The sequence below is a fragment of the Giraffa tippelskirchi genome, chromosome 3 (genome assembly GCF_054371585.1).
Source record: "Giraffa tippelskirchi isolate mGirTip1 chromosome 3, T2T-mGirTip1v1.2.pri, whole genome shotgun sequence".
Lineage (NCBI taxonomy): Eukaryota > Metazoa > Chordata > Mammalia > Artiodactyla > Giraffidae > Giraffa > Giraffa tippelskirchi.
Window position 1 is genome coordinate 157,517,106 of NC_137277.1, and position 27,630 is coordinate 157,544,735.

At 34.1% G+C, this 27,630-nt stretch overlaps 1 protein-coding gene across 2 annotated transcripts in view; it reads right to left on the bottom strand.

The window, feature by feature from the left end:
- ERBB4 (erb-b2 receptor tyrosine kinase 4) overlaps window positions 1-27,630 on the bottom strand; it is a 1,244,626-nt gene that overhangs the window by 273,291 nt on the left and 943,705 nt on the right. The window contains exons 13-17 of one of the 2 annotated variants that reach the window (XM_081582977.1): window positions 22,423-22,555; window positions 16,741-16,834; window positions 9,005-9,159; window positions 2,032-2,076; window positions 1,836-1,910 (exon numbers count right to left, since the gene is read on the bottom strand). In XM_081582977.1, coding sequence (XP_081439103.1) covers window positions 1,836-1,910; window positions 2,032-2,076; window positions 9,005-9,159; window positions 16,741-16,834; window positions 22,423-22,555 — 502 coding nt within the window. The remainder of the gene's footprint in view (window positions 1-1,835; window positions 1,911-2,031; window positions 2,077-9,004; window positions 9,160-16,740; window positions 16,835-22,422; window positions 22,556-27,630) is intronic. The other variant, XM_081582978.1, reaches the window with a different exon arrangement.

The following is a 27,630-nucleotide window of genomic DNA, read 5'->3' on the forward strand; positions in this document are numbered from 1 at the left end:
ACAGACAGTACAGTGACTCAACCAAGTCTCAAGGAGGAAAAATTATTTCATATATATAGGAGTAAACAGACATTTTTTTATAAAACTGCAGTTTGGGCCTTAGGTTTTCTTTCCCTCCTTGTCTCACTGTGTTTCTCTCTCATTTATTTATTATTTTTTTCATAATTTGACATTGCTCTAAACACTTGTATTAATAGACCTTGATTGTGCCCAAATGCCAAAGTGCCACTGTTGTATAAATCACTTAATTACCACATTCTTCTTTTTAGAATTTGATTTCTCTATTTATTTCATTAAAAAATAATTTACTAATAAGAAATACCATGTTAGACTGTTTTAAAAACATTTAAAGGCAAAATATCATATAAATAAAAAACTACAACTAAATTAAATGACATAGATGAATCTCATTTATATAATATTTAGCAAAAGAAGTCAGAGGTAAAGAGTACACAGTGCATGATTCAATGTATATAAAGTACAAAAACAGACAAATTGACCTGCGTTGTTAGCTCAAGGGAAACGGGCCTCAAGAAGTGTTTCTGGTTCTGATACTATTCTGTGTCTTGATTTGGCTGATGATTACACAAATGCTTCATTTGAAGACATTTATTGAGCTTTACATTTATGCTGTGCATATTTTTACACTACATATGTTACACTTCAATCAAAAGTTTATATTAAAAGGCAGTGCTTTATCCAAAATGGTTACTTTGCTAATTGTAATTTAGCACTATTTTCTCTTCCAAAAGATACAAATAATTTGTTTCATAAAGAAAGCTAACAGTATTTCCACACCACATTGTACAGTTACTATTTTCCTAAACATGACATGTTTTAAAGTCAAATTTATTGAGGTATAGTTTATGTACATTAAAATTCATTCTTCTTAATGTAAAGCATAGCCGCTTTTGACAAGTCTATATGTTCATGCAACCATCATCACTATTAAGATACAGAATAGTTCCATCATCTCTTTAAATTGCCTCACGACTTTTTGTAATAGATCTCATCTCCCTCTGCCCCCACCCCAGTTCCTGGCAACTCTGATCAGTTTCATTCTCCATCGTTCTGCCTTTTCCAAAATGTCATATAAATGGAACCCTATAGTATGTACTCTTTAAAATCTAGCTTCTTTCAGTTAGCATACTGCTTTTGAGATCCATCCATGTTTTGTGTATATCAGCAGTTTGTTTCTTCTATTACTGAGTGATGTTACAAGGTATGGATATACCACAATTAAAAGACATCTGAATAATTTCCATGTCCTGGTGATTTTGAATAAAGCCATTATAAGCATGTGTATATAGGTTTTTGTATAAATGTGAGAGAAATATTTTGTTTTTTAACTTGTATTGTACTGAATATTTTCTATACAGTCTTTAGTTTATAGTAATCCTGATACCTAGGGAATATACCAACCAGTTCAAAATAAAGTCAGAAATTATATCAAGTAAGAAACACCTCAGAAAACAGATCAACTTTTGCAAATTACCCTCTTAAAGATATTTCTTTCTGCAATCATCTACATAATTAAGAACATAAAGATTCTATTAAAGTTCTAGGTTAATATTTAAAATCATGTTTAAATTATACAAAATTAAAGAAATCAACGATATTACTAATTTGGATTCCAAAATCTTAATGAATAAAGGAAGAGGAGGTAAGAAATATGGCTTGAAATGTAAAGAGTTATATACCTCTCTCATTACTCCCTGATGTAACATATTATAAACTTTACCCAACTGGTTAGTAGTTTTTTTGTTTCTTTTTTTCTTATCCATGATAATTGGGAAAGGATTTGAATGACAAAATGGAAACATGGTAGATGTTACCTAGCATGTTGTGGTAAAGTGGAATGGCCCGTCCAAAGGTAGTAAATGCAGTCATGACTAGTGGGACCGCTACACCTGTAGGCAATTACAGAACAGAAAACATCATTCTCCATTCACAGTGGCATGCACACACATGCACCAGTGCTCACACATGGAGCCTTGGATGAAGAACATGGGAAGCAAGCACACCAAGTACCTATCCATCAGGCCGATGCAGTCTTCTATACTTGAGCCTACGCACCTGTAGAAGGTTCAAATTTTAAAAATACAAGGAAAGAAAAATTAGTCATTTTTCAAAAGAATCAGGAAGACCAATATCAATTGTGTCAAACTCCTAATTATAGTTATTAGACAACCAGAAACATCATGAATTTAAAGCTGGTGAGAAGATGATTACTTGATGGATACCCAGAAATGAATTGCAAATATCATATAAATGGAATGCAGAGAAAAAAGTCCATGTAAAGAAAAGTGTACTCTGTTTCTGTGGATAATTTCCAAACACATATTGTTCATTTCTAATACCTTAAATTCATTAGCATCATTCATGATTATATGTCTTGATGAAGAACTTAATATCTCAATGGCTATAATTGGTTTCATGTATACAGTTTCTTCTAAAATGTTCTAAGGTTAAGTAAAAAAAAACAATAAATAAAAAAGGAAACATGAGCTATTCAGTATAATAGAATTACCTGATGCTTAATACTCATTAAAAATTGATTTTAGCAGAAAATGAGTTAACAACTTTTAATGCTATTCTCATGGTTTCTTTACATAATCATATTACTCAATCCCTTGGCTGTGACTGTCTTTAAAACATACTTATCTATAAACATGAATTCATTTAAAAAGCAGATTAACTTATTTCATCATACTGTAGTTTATCTTGAACTTGTTTTTAAAAGAGCAGTTCCATAACAGGCAAATAAAAACAGTTTTTTAAACTGCTATAATATTTAACTCAAACAATAACAAATAAATACACCACAAGGAAATGAATAAATTGAGACTCGGGTAACTACAGAATCCACTGAGGTTAATATTTAAGTCAAATAATGTAAGTACACCGAATTCTGATTTTGAAGTATCATAGAAATATTATTCCTTCCATCTTCCAATGAATTTGAATTGTATTTCTTTCCTTTTTCTCTCATTATAGACATACAGCTCCAGTGCATTATCAAGGTTCCTTGTACAGCTATGATTTATTGAACTAATTCTGCTGGCAATATTTTTTTCCCAAATTCTCACTTCTAAAACTGAAAAAAGAAGCTGAAATTAAAATCGTTACATAATGAATTAATAAAGTTCTCATGTATAAGGCCAGACTGTCCATTATATCTACAGAAAATTATAGAACAGTGGTAAACAAATATAACTATGCATGACAATAATTAAGTCACCATTTTCCTACTCAATCAATATCAGCTATAATATTCTTACTAGGTGAAAAATTATTTTTCTTTTGAGAATTGGTTTTGAGTGGCCCAGAAAAATTTTAATGTACAGAAATACAAGAAAAAGGTATTTCAACAAAAGCAAATAAAATATACACTGAAAAAGTCTTTTAAAAATCCAAATAAATTAAAATTAAAATACAGAGCACATAGCATTGGATTGGTTCCATAAGCCATAATGAGAACCATTTCTAAAACTAAAAATTTAATTGCTCTAAAAGTTTCCAAATTGTATTAGATGGCTTTCTTTTATTCTAAGGGAGTCATTTTTTTCTAGTTTCCTATTATATCTCCTTCAAACTGTTTTTTTTTAATACGATATTGCCATTTTTGTAACATCAATCGTCTACTTCTTATTACCAAGTGATAATCTGAAAGCTATGGTTAGTTTGCAAACTGTGTCTTTTTAATCATTTTTGAAAGATAAAAATATGTGAAAGAAATATTTAACTTGAGGGGAAAATATGAGAAATGAAAGATTTCATTCATTCAAATGAATGAAACAAAATAAAACCCTTTGTCACATGTCTTCTAAGTGTTCCTACCATTCCAGGAGCTGGAGGGAGAAAAAGATGAATTGGACATTTTCCTATTCTTAATGAGCTCACAATTTAATGAAAGAGACAGATGCATAAACATATGTGTATTGTATAAAATGATAAATATAATAAGGGACATAATAGAGTGGTTTAGGAGATGTGGAGGAGGGACAGGCAGCTTCAGAAGATCATGGTAACTTTCATGGAGAAATTAAGAGGCTGAAGTTCAGGGTCCTGAGCATTGGATTGGAGTGGCAATGACTTCTAAGGTGTAAGAAAGAGCAGCAGCAAAAGCACAGATCTGAGGAAAGGTAGGATGTGTATGCACAGATACAAATAATTCTGAACAGTTAGAGAACAAAATAAGACACAACAGGGAGAAGGAAAAAGAAAAGCTAGATTATTTAAGAGAAATCAGAACTTGAACACCATCTGCTTAAAAAATAAACTTAGTGGGAAACCACTGCAGGGTTTTAAGGACGTTATGAACTTGCTGGATGTGTGTCATAACATTGATCTCTTTGCCCTATGAAGACTAGTCAGCTGGGGGCCCTCAAACAGATTTCTTTGGCCCTGAGACTGTTTTAGTCTAGGTAAGACAGAGATGATGATGCTTAAATGGGGAGAATGGTAACTAGGATAAGAGACAAAGGGACAGATTTAAGAAAGGTATGGGGGGGGGGGGAGTGTTTAAAAAAAGTAGTTGATGGCTGGTTTGATGACAAAAGTGGAAAGAGCCCAGGAGTTAAAGATGACTCATATTTCAAACTTGGAGAATAGTGGTACCATCAGTGGGAGAATGCCAGACAGAAGGCGACACCTTCTTTTGTGTGTGTGTTTTCATGGAGGAGGGGGTGATAATTTCAGTTCGTGGTCACCTACAGTTCAGTGTGGTTGTCCTATATCCAGGTAGAAATGTTCCTCAGCAGCTGGAGAGATGAGCAGTGGGGAGGAGTTTAGGAGGAGAAGGGGGAAGCTGGAGGTACAAGTACAATGATCCAGCTTTGAAGCAGCATACAGGAGAAGGCTGAAATCATGTAAATGGATGTGATGGCCAGACAAGGATCTTTACAGTGAGAACAGAGACTGCGACCGAAACCCAAAGAACTCCAATAATTAGTAAATGACATCAGATGAGCTCATATGCCAGAAATAGGAAAATAGGATTGAGTAAAATTAATTAACTGCAGTGTCGTGGTGGTCCAAGTCATGAAAAAAATTCAGGAATTGGATGATCATCATTGTCAGTGCAAGACAGGTCTAGAAAGAGAACTGCTAAGAGTATGTTAGTTGACATTGTCAAGGTCACTAGAATTTAGGTTGCTACGACTTGAGAAGCAAATTGGAAATATGAGAATAGAAGCAAAGGAAAAGGGAGGAGCTCTTGAGAGGGCAGGATGTGAGGTCAAGAAAGTTTACATAGGAGATTTTGTAGGATATTTGAAATTTTAAGGTAGATATAAGTTGAGAATAAAAGAAAAGTGGAAGAGGAGGAAGAATAAGAGTATGACTGAAGTGGCCATATTTTTAAACTCAGTACAAGTCACTGTGTATTTAATACATATACTCTATTTCAACTCTATATAAGCAACAAGTTAGCATAAGCAATTCATATTGATTCAGGAAAATAAAAAAAATAATGGAAATATCAAACTTTTGAAGTCAAAATCCCAAATAAGAGACTGAATAGAAATGTGGAATACCACCATTCTCTACATAGTTAGTATCCTAGACACTTTTCAGAAAATTCAGAAAGAGAAACTATAATATGCTATTAAAAACACTGGAATTTGAAATATTGAGTTCTGTTTAACATATGCTTGTACTTACTGATTTATAAACACCTTGATGTACCCAGAGAAGTAACATAGTTGAGATATTTTGACAAAATCTTTTCTAAATTTTAAAATTAAAATGAAAGGATATTTTAAAATTTTATTAACAAAGTATTGACAATAATCTCACAAGCCCTACTTGTTTTCTCCATTAATGAAAATTCTTTCACTATATACATTTAAAATATAAAAAGAAGTAATAAGAAAAATATTAATGCATATAGAAAATTATATATGAAACCATGATTCTAATATTACTAAAAACCTTGCATGAAATTTTTAAAAGATGCCCTATAAAAATAAATATCCTAGTTCATGTCTCAAAACAAAATTAAATTGACATTTGTCATGAACGGAAGTGATGTTAGTAAAGAAATTATAATCTTTGCCCTATGACCACTCACCTGCATACAAATTTAGGTTACAAGTCCTCTTTTAAAATTTCTGTCTTGCTAATTTTACATATGAATATCATTTCTGTTTTAAATTCCTGTTAATCACTTCAAAATATAGAGAGGGATCACTAATGGAGGAGAGATACAAATTGCAAGAATAAAAATTGACTGGACTGTGACTTCCTAGTAGTCAGGAGCTGTGTCTTATTTATTTCTGAACTTAGCTATAACTGGATTTGATACACAGTAAGTGTTCAGTTAGCAAAGTTGAAGAATGAATGAAATGAGAAAGGTTGCTACAATGAAAGTCCTCTAGTCAAGGTAAGAAGAGACAATGTTATTACTTTTTTCTCTAGGAATATTAGTGAGACTCCCCTGATACATGCTAGCTAAATGGATCACAAATTTTTCAAATATCTAAAGAACTTATTAGAGTCAATATATTTAATGTATTATACCTTTAGAGTAGGAAAGTGCTTTTAAGGTATCACATAGAAAATTTTATTTTCAGGCAATCATTAAACAATATTCAAAATAAGAATTTTCCTTCTGAAAAATGTGATTTGAAAGACTATTTCCCTTAAGTTGGTTCCTGCATTATCTAGCTGCCATAATATTGGCATATATTAATAAAAGAAAAGCTGTTTTCCAAAGTAGAGTTGGCCTGGTAAGTTCACACTTACCGATGGCTCAGTTATTATGTGTGTCTAGAATAAAAATAGTCACTCATCCCATCATCCCTACTGCCCTGTGATCTTTCTAAGAAAAGCTTCTATCTCTGCATGATCAATTTGAAAATGTGGGGCTGAGTGCACAGAGCACCTCGTTGCTTCTTTAAAAGGATCTCAAAGTACAGAGCACCACAGCAGTGAACAGAGGAAGATTTAGGCATTTGAAAATTCCAAATTCCTAGTCTGTTCTGGGGCTGAGACCACAGAACTTTCATGCAAATGAGTGAACCCAGACAATACAGAGGGTATTAGAAAAAGAATGGCAGGAAGCTAAATGTAAACAAAGACAAGAATCTGTCAGGACTAAGTCAGTCTTCAAGATTATCAGGGAAACCACTATTCAAATTCTGTCTCCCCATCCTTCTGCAGTAGTGCATTTAAAGCCATCTTTTTATGTACTAGAGTTCTCAAATGATCTGGTCAGATTTATTTCTTATTCCACCTTCATCCTCCCTTTTGGTTGCCATCCAATGTTTGTAACTGTGGTAAACTGATCTCTTCGCTGTCCCTCCTACTTTCCCACCACTATATATCTTTTCCTTTATTGTGTAATCATGATTTAAAAGGACTAGGAGGAAGACATACCAGCCAGGCATCCAGGCTCTGAGATCTCACTTTCATTTCCCTAATGGCTTTGTTGTAATTAGATTTGCAAAAACAGCAAAAGGTCTCATTTTGAATGGCAACAGCTGTTGACATCAACATTATATTGAATAATTTACTGGTTTAATTTTAGCTGCAAAACAATAAAACCCTCTTGTGGATGATTACTTTAGCAGGCAAAGTTTTCTCTCTCTGTTGCGGATTCTCCTGCTCCAACAGTACCGGTTTCTTCATGAAATACCCTTAACCTGAGAGTGCCAAAAACTCGCCAGGGAACAGCTTATTCTTTCTAGTTTCCTTGAAGCAAAGTGTCTATGTGACTATTTCAGTATCCTCAAACTATGTGTTTATGTGTAAACCAGTGAGGTGGCATTAGCTCTTCAAAGCTGAATTTGAATTTGAATGGTAGAATATTACTTTACCTTTTGAAACTCTGCCATTTCACAGAGTGACTTAAGCTGATTTCTTGACCTGCAGGGAATTGCAGCAGCATCTGCAAATTGCTGTCCTCTTGGCAGAAAATGATGTGGTTTGCTTTACTTCTTCAGTATTCCCTATCAGCCAGCCCTTAATCTGGCAGAGAATCTCTTTACGGAATCTCACACTTTCCTGCCAAATCTAAAGTACCCAAGATGATTCTCCACAACAAGTGTGCATGTGCTTGTACGTGTGTGTGCACATGTGTGTGGGCACTCACAATGGAGAAGAGGATTTTTGGACAGAAGGAGGATAGAGCATGTGAACCTGCTCTCAATTCTAAATGTATTCACCTTCTAGAGGAAAAAAAGAAAAGGAAAAGTCCTATTTAAAATAGGTTTGCTGTCTTTTAAAGAACTAGTTGTTGAGATTCATTAGATGCAGTGACACTATTTCTTTTATAGTTCAGTGCTTTTCTTCTTTCTGTAATGTCTTTGTTATTCAACTGTTATCAATATCAAAGGTATTCTAATTATTATTCATTTTACAATGCATCCTTTTGAAAAGTTAAAAAAAAAAAGTTGAATTGTCCTACATTGGTTGAAGATACATTAGGTAATATGCTAACCTATGATAGAATTACTTTCACAAATATACTTGTATTTTTATTAATATGCATATCACTAAATTCCTTTTTTTTTTTTTTGCCATCACTGCTTTTGCTTATATTTTGTTGAAGGAGTAATACAAGGCAGCATTTATCAAAGAGAGATCCTCACTTTAAGTTGATTGTAACAACAAAGAAACAAAAAGTCTCTGTTAAAGACTTTTATCAAGTGGAATCTCAAAAGTATAATTGCTTGTTTTTTCTGATATCTTTAATTTCCAGCAAAATTTGGAAGAATTTTTACACTCCACACAATGTATATCTGATACCAGCTTCATGAAGGTGTCGATAGAAGTCATTAAAAAATGTTAAACAGAAACATTTTAGTGGGTATAAATTCAATTCCATAAAGCATTCTTGCAGAAATGATTTCTCTTAAAATTAACATATATAAAGATGAATAGAATTTTGGGTGAGAGTATCATATATTTACTAGATTGCCTCAGGGATAAACATGCATGTGTGTACCTTTTGATTAGCAATGTGCACTTGACTGAATTTTTGGCTAGTAAAATGTCTTACCCTTGGGTGCAGTTTGGATGGCATGGGTGGCACTCTCGATCTTGATCAGCATACTTGAAAATGAAACTGTTTGCCCCCTGTAAGCCATCTGGACATTTTTCCACACAGTTCGGGCCATCCTTGAAATGGGAGCACTTTGTGCAGTTGTCGGGTCCCTAAAAAGTGTGAGAAAAAAAAAACAAAGAAAGAAAAATGGGTGCCTTTTCCTCTGGAATGTATTTATCCAGTTTAGCTATTGAGACCTCAGTGGATGGCCAATTGTCCTCTAGGAAGAGCATTTTCAGAAGTACACATGGGGATGCTGCTAGTATTGATTTTCAATCAGCAAAACTGTCCAGTGATTTTTCTAGAAGGACATCAATATTTTTTTTCTGTCATTTATTCCTAGTGAGATTATGCTGCAACAGTATTTGGTAACAACACATTTTTCCTAGAAATATTTAATCACAGTCACTAGGAATATGTCAATATGATGAGTTAATGAAGATGAGGAAATGATAGGAATTAGGCTTAACACTGAATTTCATATACAAGTGAGATGTAAACTTTCCTTTGCTAGTACCATGAGTATTTGAACAATGAATTTAAAATTTTCTCTGTTTGAATTATCAGGAATTAGGCATTTTAGGCAAATCAAAGTTAATTTCTAAATTACTCTCCATCTCAAATCAACCTATACTACTAAAATCATATCATCTCTATGAATAGAGATTTTAGAGAATCACAGTATAATACTGAGCATAATAAAAGCACAATCTAATGAGCAAATGTCAAAAACTCCATAATAATAAACTAGATACAAAAGAAAATTATATGGAGAAACTAAAAAAATGAAGGTGATAAAACATAACCATAATCTAAATTATACTAAGTTACTTTATATATTTGTTTACAATTTATAATATCTAATCCATACAATTATAATAAGCAATAACATGAAAATATATTTAAATGTCAAATAAAAGTAAAAATATTAAATTCCTGTTAAACATCTACAATTTTTTCCAAAGGAATTGATATGGATTTGGTGCTGCGGATGGTAAGCATGCAAGAAATGATAAGTAGTGTCTTCTCAAATCAAATTGAGAACATCGTGGTGAAAAATGCTATTGTCTTAAAATATGCTCACATATTTACACATTTGACTGTTTCGAATAATTGTATAATAAGTAGGAACGATATTATCTACTCAAAATTTGTTTCAGTCTCCTTTTGAATACCATATTGTCTCAGGATTCCTTTTCTTTTTGCTCCTTGAAACTTCTTACCTCGACTCCTGTCTCCCACAAGTTTGTTTATATCCATAGGGCTCAACATTTATGACAGTTCACATAGAACATAATTTAGATAAATAAGATATACTTAGTATAGAGAGGGATGTTTGATATTTTAGGTTTACAATTATAAATGATGTGAATGTGACAGACAAGAGCAAGGAGACATCATACAGGTCTATTTATTAGGCAGGGAGTTGGGGATCAGTCTATTCATGGGAGTGTATTACATCTAGCCAGACATTACAAATGGTGATATAAGGCATCAGGAAATCAAGAAACATTATATTTTAATCTCGTTCTTGAAGTCTGTGAGTCTGTTTCTGTTTTGTAAATTCATGTATATCATTTCTTTTCAGACTCCATGTATAAGTGATATCATACGATATTTCTCCTTCTCTGTCTGACTTACTTCACTCAGTATGACACTCTAGGTCCATTCACGTTGCTGCAAATGGCATTCTTTGATTTTTTTTTTATGGCTGAGTAATATGGTTGCCAGGCAAAGGGTGGGAGGAAGGGATAGTTAGGGAATTTAGGATGGACATGTATGCATCGTTATATGTTAAACGGATAACCAACAAGGACCTACTGTATAGCACATGGAACTCTGCTCAATGTTATGTGGCAGCCTGGATGGGAGAGGTGTTTGGGGGAGAATGGATACATGTATATGTTTGACTGAATCCCTTTGCTGCCACCTGAAACTGTCACAACATCGTTTGTTAATTGGCTATATCTCAATACAAAATAAAAAGTTTAAAACATATAAAAAAATTAAAAAAAGAAATATAACATTTTAAAATTTAGAGATAAAGGCAGCTAATGAAGAATAGTAGTGCAAAGAAAAAAAGGGTAATCTGAAAGAAATTTCTGGAAATCTTAGACTGGTGAGGTTCAATCAAGTACCTTTTTGACTATTTTGAAGTGAGAATCTATCAATCTATCTACCTAAGATCTAACTAGATAAACAGATATAGATATGTTTATATCTCATTTTTCTTAATTTCCTATATGTATTTTATATGTATATATGCATGTACACATGTATATACATATATATTCAATATTTATATACTCCTATATTTTTTTCTATGAAATAGAATTGCTGTTCAATCTGAAGAGTTTGCTACTGGCAACTTATTTCCTACCAAAAAAGAATACTTCGTATGCTTCCAATTTTAACACCTGCTCATGGGTACTTAGGCACGTAATGCTGTCTATTCTACAAAATCATTTACTGTGCAAGTATGCTCAGTGGCATGACATTGTACAAGACAAGAGACATGCTGATGTCATCTTCTAGAACACAAGAATAAAATTTACTAGGAGTAAATTAGGCAGTCATAGAATTAGGAATTATTTTTCCATAAAATTCTTCTAATGCAAAATAATGTCTAGGTAAAATCAACAGATGTAAAAAGTTTACAAATTTAAAATTAAATTCACATTTAATCTTTAGGCATTCTTTAATAGGATATATTTTTTAACATCCTCATTTTTAGAGCATCTCTTAACTATTTCACTATATAACCATGATATGAAATCAAATGTCCAGAGCTGACACAACAAAAAGATAGCCTGACAAATCTCAAGAGGAATGAAATGTACTGATTCTTCATCTCATTTCCATAATAAAGAGATTTAAAGAAATACATGTGTGTCTAATGCGTACTCTTCTATCATTATTTTCCCAAAACTTTTAAGATTCTAGGTCCAGTGAATGAACTAATAAATGCAATAATAGCAAACAAAGGTGAAGGCAATATTCTTCCTTAGCTCTGATTTTAAGCTATCCTTGAACCTAATAATCTAGACAGAAAACTAAAGGTTAGCTAAATCCTGACAGAAACATTTCATATTTTTCTCAGTGACAATTGACATTTTTCTTTGGTGGTTACTGTAAAAGACAAAGCCATGATTCACCAGTATCTAATTCTCTTCCACTTTGAGCTTCATAGAAAATAGAAATTCCCTCCCACTAGATGGGAGGTGCATCTTACTATGGATAATGAAATTAAGCAGAAGCAATTTAAGAAACTGCTGGTGCTAAACTCTCTGGCCTCTCTTTCCCTGATGCCATGATGTGGGGATCCTACGTAGATGTGAAAAGTGAAAGTGTTAGTCATTCAGTTGTGTCTGACTCTGAGACCCCAGGACTGTAGCCCACCAAGCTCCTCTGCCCATGGAATTCTCCAGGCAAGAATACTGGAGTGAGTCAGTTCAGTTCAGTTGCTCAGTCGTGTTTGACTCTGCGACCCCATGGACTGCAGCACAACAGGCCTCCCTGTCCGTCACCAACTCCCGAAGCCTACTCAAACTCATGTCATCGTGTCAGTGATGCCATTCAACCATCTCCTTCTCTGTCATCCTCTTTTCCTCCTGCCCTCAATCTTTCCCAGCATCAGGGTCTTTTCAGATGAGTCACTTCTTAGCATCAGGTGGCCAGATTGTTGGAATTTCAGCTTTAGCATCAGTCCTTCCAATGAATATTCAGGACTGATTTCCTTTAGGATGGACTGGTTGGATCTCCTTGCAGTCCAAAGGACTCTCAAGAGTCTTCTCCAACACCACAGTTCAAAAGCATCAATTCTTCAGTGCTCAGCTTTCTTTATAGTCCAATTTTCACATCCATACATGACTACTGGAAAAACCATAGCTTTGACTAGACGGACATCTGTTGGTAAAGTAATGTCTCTGTTTTTTAATATGCTGTCTAGGTTGGTCATAGCTTTTCTTCCAAGGAGCAAGTGTCTTTTAATGTCCTGGCTGCAGTCACCATCTGCAGTGATTTTGGAGCCCCCCAAAATAAATTCTGAGAAGGCAATGGCACCCCACTCCAGTACTCTTGCCTGAAAAATCCCATGGATGGAGGAGCCAGGTGGGCTGCAGTCCATGGGGTCGCTAAGAGTTGGACACGATTGAGCGACTTCACTTTCACTTTTCACTTTCATGCATTGGAGAAGGAAATGGCAACCCACTCCAGTGTTCTTGCCTGGAGAATCCCAGGGACGGGGGAGCCTAGTGGGCTGCCGTTATGGGTCGCACAGAGTCGGACACGACTGAGGTGACTTAGCAGCAGTAGCAAAATAAATTCAGCCACTGTTTGCACTGTTTCCCTATCTATTTGCCATAAAGTGATGGGGCTGGATGTCACGATCTTAGTTTTCTGCATGCTGAGTTTTAAGCCAACTTCTTCACTCTCCTCTTTCACTTTCATCAAGAGGCTCTCCAGTTCTTTGCTTTCTGCCATAAGGGTGGTGTCATACTGGAGTGAGTAGCCATTTCCTTCTCCAGGGAATGTTCCTGACCCTGAGGGAACATTCCTGAGGGACTGAACTCAAGTCTCCTGCATTGCAGACAGATTCCTTACCATCTGAGCCACCAGAGGTGCCATAAATTCAAAACTTCTTGGAATGCCAGACCATCACAGAGTGGGGATGAGGGAAGGGGCTGAGAAAGCTTCCCAGACTTTCAGTGCACTTTATATGTAATATATTTAAATATTTTTCTGCAGTCTACTGCAATATGGTGGTTATTTATTATGGCAACACAAGCTTTATTAACCTCACTTTAATAGCTACTTTAGTTTTTTTCAGGTCCCATCTCCTATGCTTTCTCTTCTCTTGCTGCCTTTCTGGCTTGTATTTCGGTCTCCTTTGACTTTATCTGATGTCCCTTACTTTTCTTCTTGCATTCCCTGTCTTACCTTTCTTGATAGGACTATATAGGAATAGTGAAAATGTGTCATCAAAGATAAAATTGTTTAAAAAAAGAGGAATAAATAGAATGAAGAATAAAATAAATAAAACCAAGGACAGACAGACAAGGATATAATATCAGAGGCTTGCTTTATTTCAGATCTACCCCTTTCAAGATTACCCTGAATATCTGTCACATTTAAATAGGATAATACCATCCATTTTACACCAATTTGTGATGTATATTTACAGAAAGCATTTTATCCTTATTACATTATAGACATTGTTGTCTAGAGAAAAAGAAAAAGTGAGATGAAAAGAGTATGGAATTTGGTGTCAAAATTTTTATAGTTGAGTTCCAGCTCCACATCTTACTAACTTGCTGATTTTTGGAATAACTTTCTAGTCATTACAATGGGTTGGATTTCTTTATATTTTAAATAGAGCACGTGATAGTATGTTTCAGGTGTAATAGATTTTGACAAGTATAAATATTTATTAATTATTATCATTAGGGAAACATTGACAGATCAAGAAAATGAGATTTCAACAGAATAAATCACAAGGCCAGGTGTGAGAATTGCAATTAGCTTTATGACTTCTTCTATGTCATCATAATGTCAGTCTCATGAAGGAGTTTCCTGAACCTCATGACATACAAAACCACCACTGACTCTAGTTTTGATAAACAACATGTAGACCCAGAAACAGGCAGACACCTTATATAATGTTGCTTGAGCTCAGTTCTGGCAGTTTTTCAGACAGAGTAACCTAAGAGACACGCTTGTTTAGCATTTCAAGGCTTACTACCAAGTGATCAAGCCGGTTTTCTTGATTTCATGCTCTGATCTTCCATAGTTGAGCGATTCAACTTTACTGAGCTTTTTGTACTTTTGCCTTTTGCCTTCTCTAATCTCTAGAAGTACTCATTCACAATGTTAGCAATGAACAGTGATTTTAAGCATTTGACCCACCAGTGCCATCTTTACAGAATCAAAATATGTTCATTAAAAATCTTTTCATTCTTTCTTGATTATCAAATAATTTTGAAAATTGCAAGAATATTCACTTTCAGGGCTTTTTAGGGTGTATTTTTATAAACTATCTCAATTCCTTTGAGGAATAGACTGTAAAAACAAAGATATCAATAAGCCAGTTATTTCCTAGCATACTTATATACCATAGGAGGCAGCATAAGGAGTGGAACAAGCACAGGACTTGATTTTGCAGTTTGCCTTGTTCAGAGAAGACGGCCAAATTTTTGGTTATTATAACTGTATGCTTTCAAACTCTCCTTCTTTGAAAGATACCTTTTTTTTTCATTCTCAGACATATGGTTCCTAGATATGATAGTTTTTAGACAAATTTTACAGGGACAGGTCAACTTACTTTAACAACCCTGTATGGAATTTTACTTTCCTGTTTCCCAACATTCTTTACAGAATCCACATTTCTCATGCTGCAGATTAATTGTATTTTCCATTACTGCCCTTAGCAGAAAAAGAAAATAGCCACATATGCCCTTAGCATACTTACTTGGAGATTATTACATACTAAATTGTCTTTTAGACTTTGGTTCTTCAAGCCAAATCACATCACTTCTTTTTCTCAGAGGTTTGTTTTTCCAAACTTAATCATCCTCATGGTAGTCCTTTGAACTGTCCAAGTATCCCTCATTCTTCTTTAGATGAAGTTCCACAACGGCTCACTGGGGCCTAATGGAAGTTTGGCGGGCTCAAAGATAATTTTCTTCTAAGCTAATTAAGTGCTGAATAAGCACTTTGGTAGAAAAAATTAATGCTATTTAAATTTCAAATGAATTCTTATGGAGCAGTGTAGACCTCTTGGCTACACTCAAATGTTGGTCCTCAAATTATCTATTGATAGATGATTCAACAGACGAATAAACTAAAAATTTGTCTAAAGAGGGATGAATATGACACTTTGGAATGACAAACTCATACTGGCCTCATTATTAAGAAAAAGTCTCATTTTAAGAATGATGGGAACCAAAGGAAGGTCTAAAAAATAATTATCACTTTCTCCATAAGACTAACTTCAAACTACATAAATGTCAGCATGTACATGAGGACTTTCCTAATCCTATAGCCCCTCCTTTGATCATCATGGTTCAATTTTTCTCTCTGCCACAGTATTTTATTACATAGTTTTAGATTTTAACTTATGAAAGCTCGCCTTCCCCCTTTTTTCAATTTTCCTCATAATGCTATCACAGTTAAATGATTAAACACAGATATGAATGTGTTAAAGTCTACCTCAAACAAAACATGAACTTTCATATTTACAAATCTTTACATGATTCCTCATTCTAGATTCTTCTTAAAAGCATAGCTCAAACACCCCTTTTCTTTGGCTTTCCTTGGTGCCCCAGTTTTCAACTCAAAGGTTTATTTTCTCCCTCATATGTGTTCCTATAACAGTTTATACATATTTATGTTTTATCAATTATTTTGCCTCCACTTAGTTATTTGTGTATCTCTTTTTTCACCACGATGCAATCTTTAAGGACAACACCATATTTTCTTTTTAAATAATTATCTTGGAAATAAATATTTAAGAAATGGAAGTTTTAAGTCTTTTAAGCTGTAAACCTCTTGAGGGGAAATTATTGAATGTGATTCCCCATAGCATGCTGTAAATACCTATTTAAGGCGTGGATAAACGACACAGCAATGACTCTACAGATATTCATACATGAAACCAAATAAGCCAACACAACCACAGATGTCTTTAGGCTTACCGGTCCATGGCACGTGAGGATGCCATCTTCCATCTTCTCACACTGGGGGTCACACTCGACACAGATGGAGCCGTTCTCAAACTCCCGAAATTCACTGTGAAAACACCAGCAGCATGAGGCAGTGTAAGCAAACAAGCTGTCAACTTAACAAATGAAGTAACATCTGCTAAAAGTCCTATTGGCAGAGTAAATTCTGGAGTTTGTTTCTCTATATGCCAGGAGCATCAGAATCATTTCCCTGTACATTAACGAGTAAGTTCTCCATTAGGAGAAAAGATAAACTGCAGCCAGATGGCTCCTCTTGCCCTCCGTTGGGTTCAACGACAGACTCATTCAGGAAACCTCTCTCTTGTGAGAGATATTCCAGCAGTCTCAAAAAAAAAAAAAAAAAAAAAAGAAAGAAAGAAAAAAGGAAAAGAAAAAAAAAAGTATTACTCTTTTGATGACACAGCAGAACCATTTCTGCTATTTTAAGTAAGGCTGTGCCTGTTTGTCTGTATATAAAATTTTACTCTTGGCTGAAGCCTTATTTTTTAAACTTTGAAAGAACTATTGTATTTTTCTTGTTGCTAAGTTACATGAATGTTCCCTATCCTTGTCCTTCAAATCCCAAGACTCTTCAATTTATTTTCAGTAAAACTTCAAAAAACGCTTTGATTTCTTTTCTTCTTTCAAAATATCTGCCTTGGAGAATTAGAGAAAAGATCTTTTCATGGTAGATTTTATTTTCTTAGATTATTGATCTAATATCACAACATTCTTTTCAGTTTAAACTCTTTTTGAAGTAATTCTATATGATATAAAATTAATAAAAAATAGTTTAATGGTAACATCTTAAAACTTTTTAATTAAAATCTAGGATGATGGTCATCCCTTCCCAAACCTTACATTTTGTAGCTATTTGAATATTAAATGTTACCAATATATAAGTTTTCTAATCAATATCTACTGTAGAATTTTCATTTTAATAATTGCATATCCATTATGTATGACTTCCTAGGAGGCGCTTATGGTAAAGAACCTGTCTGCCAATGCAGGAGACGAGAGATGCAGGTTCAATCCCTTGGCCAGGAAGATTTCTGAAGAAGGAAATGACAACCCACTTTAGTATTCTTGCCTGGAGAATTCTATGAACAGAGGAGCCTGGTGGGCTACAGTCCATTGGGTCGTACAAGTTGGACATGACTTAAGTGACTTAGCACAGCACACAACACATGTATAATATGTATACAACCACACTGTTTCCACTAATGTATGAGAGGATTAGGTATTGGGTATAAACAATTTAGAATGTCAGCTATGAATCATTAACAAAATTTAACTAAATATTTATAGTTACTTTATTATTTTGTGCCTTTGTATCATGAGCGACCATTCCAAACTGATAGCACTGAAAATATGGCAATTGGGCATTAACCAGGTAATAAATTCAAATTTATTTTTCCTTAGTATCCATTCTTTTTTTCATAGCAAAATATCTCATTTGGTTATAATAAAGCCTTAACAGATGATTGAAATCCACAGGGTGGGCTGTATTTTCTGTTGGTTATATTAAGATTACATCTACTTCAAGGTAAAATAATGGTTTGGTTTTCAAAATAAATAGCATAAATCTATGATGAGTTATGTGTGAATGTACATATTTACTTATGGATTTTGCACTCAAATTTAAGTGTTGGTTTGTTATGGATTAACTTTTTACAAAGTTTCTAGAGTTTAAAATGTCAAATACACAAATTTTTTTTTATTTTGCATGTTTTAGCAACATGAGTGATATAAAATATTCAACAGAGGAAAACTTCAGAATATAAAGGTAAAAATGATGTGGTGCTGGTGGAGGTGGGGAATGGAACTCAACTGTAAAGAAAATCAAAAGCATTATGTGTAAATGAGATTATATGATTGTTACAGCAAACTCTGCAATCATCAGCAAAGCACCATTTCTGAAAACAGTTTCTTGGGTGACAAAAGAATTAGGATACTAAATGAAGATAATCATTTTTATGTTTCTAAGATACAGGCCATCCTTGTCTTTTCTCTGGAGCTCCCTTCTCCATATACAGATTTGAGGAATAAAATGAGTATGTCATAAAGAGTCCTGGAGACAACCTAAAGGCTTTTTCTTTTATAGACTAGACTTCTACCTGTAGAACCTCTGGCTCTCTTTCTGTTTTCGAAACAGATTCTTCTTGCAATTTCTTTATTGTCACTGTCTCCATCATTGCATTTTTCCTTTGCTGTCTCCCAGGGATTCTGCTATAACTTTGCCAGAGAACCCCTTTCACTTGAGTCTGATCTAATAAGTCACATTCCATGAGGCATGAGCATTGGTTACTGAGCTTTGTGTTTTTGCTGCTATCCATTTCTCACAGTTGTGTGTGTGTGCTACTTTAACCAACCCTGTGATCAAGAGCAAAAGCTTTGGAACTGGTTGGTGTTCTCATCACTAAGATTAATATTTCTGTCTTAAATCTCCTAACTTCTCTAGACTTTATTTCCTAAATATCCTTTTTACTCTTACAAAGGAAAAAGTGTTTCAATGAGAAATGTAAAAGATGACCACAAAGAGCTAAGACTGATACCCTTTCTGTTGTTTCTCTGTTGTTCTTCACATTTCAGAAGCATTTAGCCATGTTGCCAGTTAAGAAAACGCATTTAAGATTGCATGGCAATTAGTTTTCTTGCTCATTTTGAATACTTGTGTATTGTAGTTTGTTGTTGTTGTTTTTTAGTCACTAAGTCGTGTCTGACTCCTTGCAACTCCATAGCCCACCAGGCTCCTCTGTCCATAGATTTCTCAGGCAACAATACTGGAATGGACGGCCATTTCCTTCTCCAGAGGATCTTCCCCTTCCAGGGGTTGAACCCAAATCTCCTGCACTGGCAGGCGGATGCTTTACCAGTGAGTCACCAGAGAAGTCCATACTGAAGTTACGAATTGCCAAAATATAATGACTTGTATGATATGGATTTGAGTGCTAACAGCCAGGATTACCTGACAGTGTTTCTCCTTAAAAAAAAATTCTCTTTTTAGAATTTCTTCTTTTATGATAGTCAAGGTATTTGTATATGTAAACATGTTCCCAGATTTTGTATTTCACATTTGTATTTATTTTTAGCAGTGTATAAAGTGACTATTCTACCTAATCATTTAATCAGCTCAGATTTGTAGACACTAAATGGAAACAAAGATAACTATTTTAGGGGTAGGAATTCTAACAAGACTTTATTATGCTTTTTTCTCTTTTGATAATTACAACTATTTTATGACACCAATACTAGTCCCATTTTCCATATTAAAAAAAAAAGAGTTTAGAACTATTAGTTATTTATCCAAGGATGGACATTTCAAATAGGAAGTGATTAAGTTAGGACTTAAGCTCATGTTTCATCAAAGGCTGTCATGTCTGCCAGGCAGAGTTGGAAGAAATTTACCAGTATCACAGATTGGAGGTGGCAAAATCTATCATTGAGTAGGCAAGAATTACATCAGATATTTATAACATAGTTTCATTTATTATTTTTTAAACTAATCCTTGTGTATTATTTCCTAGGGCTCCATCACTGTGGCAAAAAACATTAAGGACTTTATATTTATTTAATACATTTGATTTAATGATTTGGAAAATATGGTTTTCCTGATGGTTCAGGTGGCAAAGAATGTGCCTGCCAATGTAGTAGACTTCAGTTTGATCCCTGTGTTGGGAAGATCCCCTGGAGAGGGAAATGGCAATCCACTCCAGTATTCTTGCCTGGAGAATTCCATGGACAGAGGAGCCTGGAGGGGTACAGTCCATGGAACTGCAAAGAGTTGGACACAGCCGAGCAACTAACACACACACAAGCTTTCAAAACAGTCAGGTAATCAGTACTGTTTATTGTATATTTAGGGAACCAGTATTTTTCCTTCGCTTAGCTTTCATTGTCTCATAAAAATGAGACAGAGAGTAGTATAGATAATCTATTCATCCACATTATCAATTTCATATTTCTGACAAGTTCAAAACTGAAATATTTAAGGAAAATACAATGGCTTCTGGAAAGAAACAGGATGAAAATGAGATGTCCTGAGTTCCAGTATTGGTTCGGTACTTCAACTATGTTTTGACATTGGTCAACATTTAATTCTACAACTTCTCACTATTCAATAAAATGATTTCTAGAATCTATTCCCTCCTTAGAACTGCACATATATATTCAATAAACTTTTACTATAACAGTCTCTTAATAGAACTTAAGTCTATTAGTTCCATTTTAATGGCATCAATTGCTATACACACAGAGAAGCATATTTTATCTGAAGTATTTTATGTACAGAAAATATCTTTCTTTCATAATAATATGAACAAGCATGAATACAATTCAATTCAATGAGGCAAGTAGCAAATAATTTGCTCTTCATTATCAACTTTATGAGTTGACTGTGCTCTACAAAGTTTCAAGTTGAATTTTCCTGATAAAACTATTAAATCCTTTATTTTGATACTGTCTTTATTACGATATAATTCATACATCACACAGTTCTTCTATTGAAAGTGCACAATTCAGGGCTATTTTAATATATCCACAGAATTGTACAACCATCATCACCATCTCAAACTATTAAATAACTTTTTAAAAGTGGTTTTACATTTAAACTTCTAATTTTAGTATTTTTTCCTAAATTCATGGAGGGAATTGGTCTTGGTCATCTTTCAAAGAAGAGACATATCACTATTACTGAGATCCTCAGGTTTTTACCCTTCTAATGTAAAGTGCAAAAATACAATGTTATCTGGGATTATGAAAACCGTTGTTAAATTAGGGACAATTTATAAGACAGAAGAAAGAACTTCAAAACTATAGTTTCACAAACCCTTGAAAACTTGTTCAGTGAGCAATATAAGGAAATTTGACTCAGGGACAGTACTAAAATTTTTATTTTCATACTAATGAAGGACAACTGTGATGCATGAAATGGTATGTTAGGTTAAAGTGATTTTATGAGTATATGAAATGCCACACAACGAGGTATATACTATGTTTTATTGTTGTCAATTTGATTATTGCACTATTGTAGATGGAATTTAAAATACTTGATTTAAAATACAGCTTAGGTTATCTTTATAAAGTGACAAAGCACTTTCAGAAAACCTTTTCAACTAGAAAATACAAAGGTAATTTCTCTATAGGGCTAAGCGCTTGTCTGAAACATAGAAATGTGTGTTGTTCCTAATACACAATCAAATAGCCTCACAACCTAAATGGAAAAAAAAATCAAAAGTTATGCAGTCATTCCAGATGAAAATTAATAGGAAAACAAGAGAAAAAAAATTGTTGACACATATGAGAGGAAATATTACTTATCACAATGTCCTTCATAAAGAAAATAGAAACATTTTTCAATTTGGAGAGGTACAAATTTCTATAATCTATTGAGAATTACCCATATTTATACACTTTTAAAAATATATGCACAATAGTCAATATGTCAATATGCATTTTGACCTATCTGTTCACTCATATAAAATTATTCCTTCTTAAACCAATTCTTTTTTATGTTTCTTTATGCCACAAAAACTCTCCTTAAAAATCTTGGCCAGCACACACATTCTGAAATTTTACCATATTACGATCATTTTAATATCTGAACCAATCAGAACCTCAAGGCTCATGAGGTAAAGATTACATAAGATGCCTTACCCATCATAGAGGTTACAGGACTCTATGCAGGTCCTTCCCCTGCTGAAGCGGTGGCATGACAAGCACTGGTCTGGCCCAGGTCCCCAACACCCATCATTTGAACAGAGATGGTTGCACACCATTCCTTCAGCAGCTGAAAAACATACCCAAATCAAGCGGAGATAAAACAGAAGGCTGTGCCCAAACCAACCACGTTAATATGGATCTTCCTAAGTAAAGCTATTTCTAAAGGAGTTGTTGTGAAAGAGATCTGTGGCAGATGTCTGTCTGCCTATCCAGTCACTATGGCTCACTCTACCCTCCATATTTCCCTAGTGCAGAGCCCCAGTCACTGTAGGTATATAGCACCATTGCCTTTTTCATAATGGTGAACAAATGTCTCTTACCTCTATCAAAATTCTAGGGAGGGAGAGTGACAGAAATTAACATTCCAGTTAAGGTAAGGAACAGAACATATCTTTCTAAAGCCAATCCTTTGCTCCACTAATACACCAAACATTTTGTCTTCAATTTCATATGAGAAATTCATGCAGAAATAGAACAAGTGATATTTATCATAAAACAACAAATATTAAAAGGGGAAAAAAGAGAAATAATTTTGCATTAGTTTGTAGTAACTAGAATTTTATGTAAATGGAAGTATGCAGTATGTTATCTTTTTTAGGTAATTTCTTTAACTCAGAATAATTACTTTGAGATTTATCCATGTTTCTACATGTATCAATATTTATTCATTTTTGTTACTCATTATATCCCATTGTATGCATATAGCACATTTTAAACCATTCACGTAATGCTAGACATTTAGATTGTTTCCCATTTGGGGCTATTAAAAATTTAGCTACTATGAACATCCATGTGCACATTTGTTTGCACATACACTTTCATTTTATTTATTTATTTAGTTATTTTTGGAATGAAATGAGTGGATAATATGGTAGGCCGAGGGTTAATTTTTTTAAAGAAACTATCAGATTGTTTTTCAAAATATTGTACCATTTTACATTCCCCATAGCAATAAATTCAACTTGTGAACTGAAGTTTCCTCACATCTTTACTAATACTTGCTATAGCTTGCCTGTTTAATTTTAGCTTTTCTAATATTATGTAGTGGAATCTCATTATGAATTTGATTCACATTTTCTAGATGATTAAAGACATTGAACATCTTTTAATGTGCTTATTTGCTATCTTGCTTGATGAAGTGGCACTGAATTTTCTGCTCATTTTATATTGGATTGATTGTTTTCTTACTATTGAGCATCCAGAGTTCTTTATAGATTCTGCCAATGTTTTCTCTCTGTCTTAGTCTTAACTTTTCAATTACTTACCACTCTTTTGAAACGTACATATTTAAAAATATTGGTGAAGTGCAACTTATCAATTTTATCTTTTATAAATTATACTTTGGGTATTATATCTAAAACTTTTTGGTATAAGGCAAAGCAGCAAAATTTTGTTCAATGTTTGATGAGTTTTTTCCCATATAGCCCATTTATACTTAGTTTGCATATTATACTGCATTAGTCAGGATTCTGAAGAAAAACAGCATAGATGGGTATATTCATATCTGTATCTACATACTTTATATATTTTGATATAAGAAATTGTTTCACACAGTTATAGAGGCTGCAAAGTCTCACTGTCTGCTGTTTACAAGTTGAAGACCCAGTCAGTTCAGTTCAGTCACTCAGTCGTGTCCGACTCTTTGAGATCCCATGGACTGCAGCATGCCAGGCTTTCCTGTCCATCACCAACTCCTAGAGCTTTCTCAAACCCATGTCCATCGAGTCAGTGATGCCATTGAACCATCTCGTCTTCTGTCATCACCTTCTCTTCCTGCCTTCAATCTTTTGCAGCATCAGGGACTTCCCAATGAGTCAGTTCTTCGCATCAGGTGGCCAAAACATTGGAGTTTCAGCTTCAGCATCAGTCCTTCCAAGGATTATTCAGGACTGATTTCCTTTAGGATTGACTGGTTACATCTTCCTGCAGTCCAAGGGACTCTAAGAGTCTTCTCCAACACCACAGTTCAAAAGCATCAATTCTTCGGCTCTCAGCTTTCCTTATGGTCAAACTCTCACATCCATACATGACTACTGGAAAAACCACACCCTTGACTAGATGGACCTTTGTCGGCAAAGTAATGTCTCTGCTTTTTAACATGCTGTCTAAGTTGGTCATAGCTCTTCTTTCAAGGAGCAAGTGTCTTTTAACTTCATGGCTGCAGTCACCATCCGCAGTGATTTTGGAGCCCAAGAAAATAAAGTCTGTCACTGTTTCCATTGTTTCCCCATCTTTTTGCCATGATGTGATGGGACCACATGCCATGATCTTCGTTTTTTAAATGTTGAGTTTTAAGCCAGTTTTTTCACTCCTCTTTCACTCTCATCAAGAGGCTCTGAAGACCCTGAAAAGCCTACAATGCAGTTGTAGTCTGAGCTTGAGAACTAGAAGCACAGATATTTTAAGTCCCAGTCTAAGGGCAGAAGAAGACTGATGCACCAGTTCAGGAGTCAGGCGGAGAGGCTAAGTATGTTCTCTTTAGCCTTCAGTGAATTAGAATACACCTATCCACTTCCTTTACTCAGTCCATCAATTCAAATAACAATCTCATCCAGAAACACCCTTCCAAACACATCCGCAAATAATGTTTAACTAAATACCTGGGGAAACTGTGACACAGTCAAGTTGACACAAAATTCACCAACACAGATACTACCTTTTTCTTTTTTTGGCATGTAGACATTCAATTTTTCCAGTACCATTTGTTGAAAATACAATCCTTTTTCCAGTAAATTATCTTTGCATATTTATTTAAAATCAGTTGTCCTCAAACTTGTAGTTCTATTCATATTTCTTGACTTTTCTATTGATCTATTGATCTATATCTGTTGATCTATCTATTAGGGTGTATTTTCTCACCTTTAATCTATATGTGTCTTTATGATTGAAGTCTATGTACTGTAGGCAGCATATAGTTGGGTATTGCATTTTTAATCTAATCTGACAATCTCTGCCTTTAATTAGGGTTGTTTTGTTCAGTTGCTAAGTTGTGCCCAACCCTTTGAAACTCCATGAACTGTGGCCTATCAGGTTTCCCTGTCCTTCATTATCTCCTGGAGTCTGCTCAAACTCATGTCTATTGAGTTAGTGATGCCATCCAACAGTTTCATCCTCTGTTGTCCCCTCCTCCTCTTGCCCTCAATCTTCCCCAGCATCAGAGTTTTTTCCAATGAGTCAGCTCTTAGGGTATGTAACCAATTATCTTTAACATGATCACTGTAGTTAAAAATCATCAATTTTAATATTTATCCAAACTGTCCTCTTCCCATTTTTTGTTTTTCATGACATATTTGGGAAAATCAAATTGTTTATTCTTTCATTTTATCTTTTTTGCTTTTAAGCTATATACATTTTTAATTTGCTATTTTAGTTATATGGTTTGTGTTTGCAGTAGACATTAAAATAATTTAAAAAGATAATCTGCAGAAACAGTGACTATACAGAGTGTTTTCTTAAAACTTAAAGGAATGTTGTTCTCATAATATTAACTATTTTAGCTAACTTATAATGTTTGTGGACTTCGCTTAACTGTGATTCCATGTCTTAAGATAGCATATGTTGTAACTATTCTCATCTTTTGGGGAAACTATTCACAAATTAAATGATTTGATGTTTTACTCAGGAAAGGCTGACAGTTTAGCTTTTATATTGATTTTGAACAAATAGCAAGAGTTCTCTCCTTCTGATTTATTCATAATGCAGAGAAAGAGGGCTCTTTCACTGTATAAAATAAATGTCTTTAGAAAGGAAATATTAACGTAAGTCTCATATCACTGATTCCTAGATGTACAAGTAACTTCCCATTAATTTATAAAGGTGTAAGGAATAAGAAAGAGAGTTCAATCAAGCTGACTGAATATAAATGTGTAAAATCAAATTTTATACAACAGATGAAGATTAGAAAGGAGTAAAAGATCACAGATACTAAAATATTAAGATATAAAGCCCATTTTATAAGCATTGAGGGATTTTAAGGTTACTGATAGAGTGTTTCATATTCTCACACATATATACATTTATATACAATTTTTGTATGTACTTGCTTATGGGATAAACATAATTATCAGAAGAAACCTTAAATAAGGGGAAAAAAACAAAAGGTATGTTATAAAAGCAACTTGTAAAGATAAGCATATTATATTCAAAATCATACTGCAGAGTATCATGAATCTCTCCCTTGCCTATCCTTGTAGAAAATATAATCAACGCCTCACATTCTTTGTATATCAACTTCTGTCTACGGCCTTAAATATGCTTCCAGTTTCTTCCTTTAGGATGTTGATAAAACCATCAGTGCACCTTTGTACTGCCCATTTCATGATAGTCCATCAATTCCTTGATCTATTTATTTCACCTATTCACATTAATTTTGGGGGGGTTTGAAAAAATTACTCTCATTCTTGTCCCTTCTCCTTTGATTTTCTGTTCTCTCCTTTGACATTAGTAGAAGAAGAGAGTATTAGTGTCACTCAAACTCCTACCTTCTTTTCTTTACCTACTAGTTCTCTTAGTTTGTATTCAGATGCTCAATTTCAGAGCAGCTATGAATCAGGGAAACAGTATCTATTAGAGGAAAGCAATAATAAGCAGGAAATCATAATAATTACTTTCTTCTCACTCTTTCCAAATGTCACTCTGCGGAGTGAAACCTTGGGAAACATCTCCACAAAGCATAGAACAAAAGACCAAGGAAACTACTTTGAAATTCTTAAGAGAAAAGAAGTTTTCAATCAGTACTAAGAATTCAACAGCCCTCTGATCCTCCATGGTGATAGTCCCACAGGAAGGAGTAAAAGGCCTATTCAATGGCTTACAGCTTGAAACACCATCGTGAACTCTAAAGAAACCTTAGCAATCTAGCCATTAGGCAACCTTTAACTTCTATTTTTTTGGAAGCTGTAAAAATATTTTTCTTTATATCATCTGATTTGTACCTGTCTATTAAAATTTTGGAGTGATAATAATGTGCTTATTATTTTGACCTTTACAGAGAATATTGAACTTCCTTTCATTAAAACAGAGGCAAGCTTAAATAATGGATCTTGCTATGTGCTGCATGTGTGAAAGTAAATGGATTAGCACAAAGCACTGAAATGAAGTGCCTGTCTGCAAGCACAAAGGCAGAAATAATATCTTCTTTTT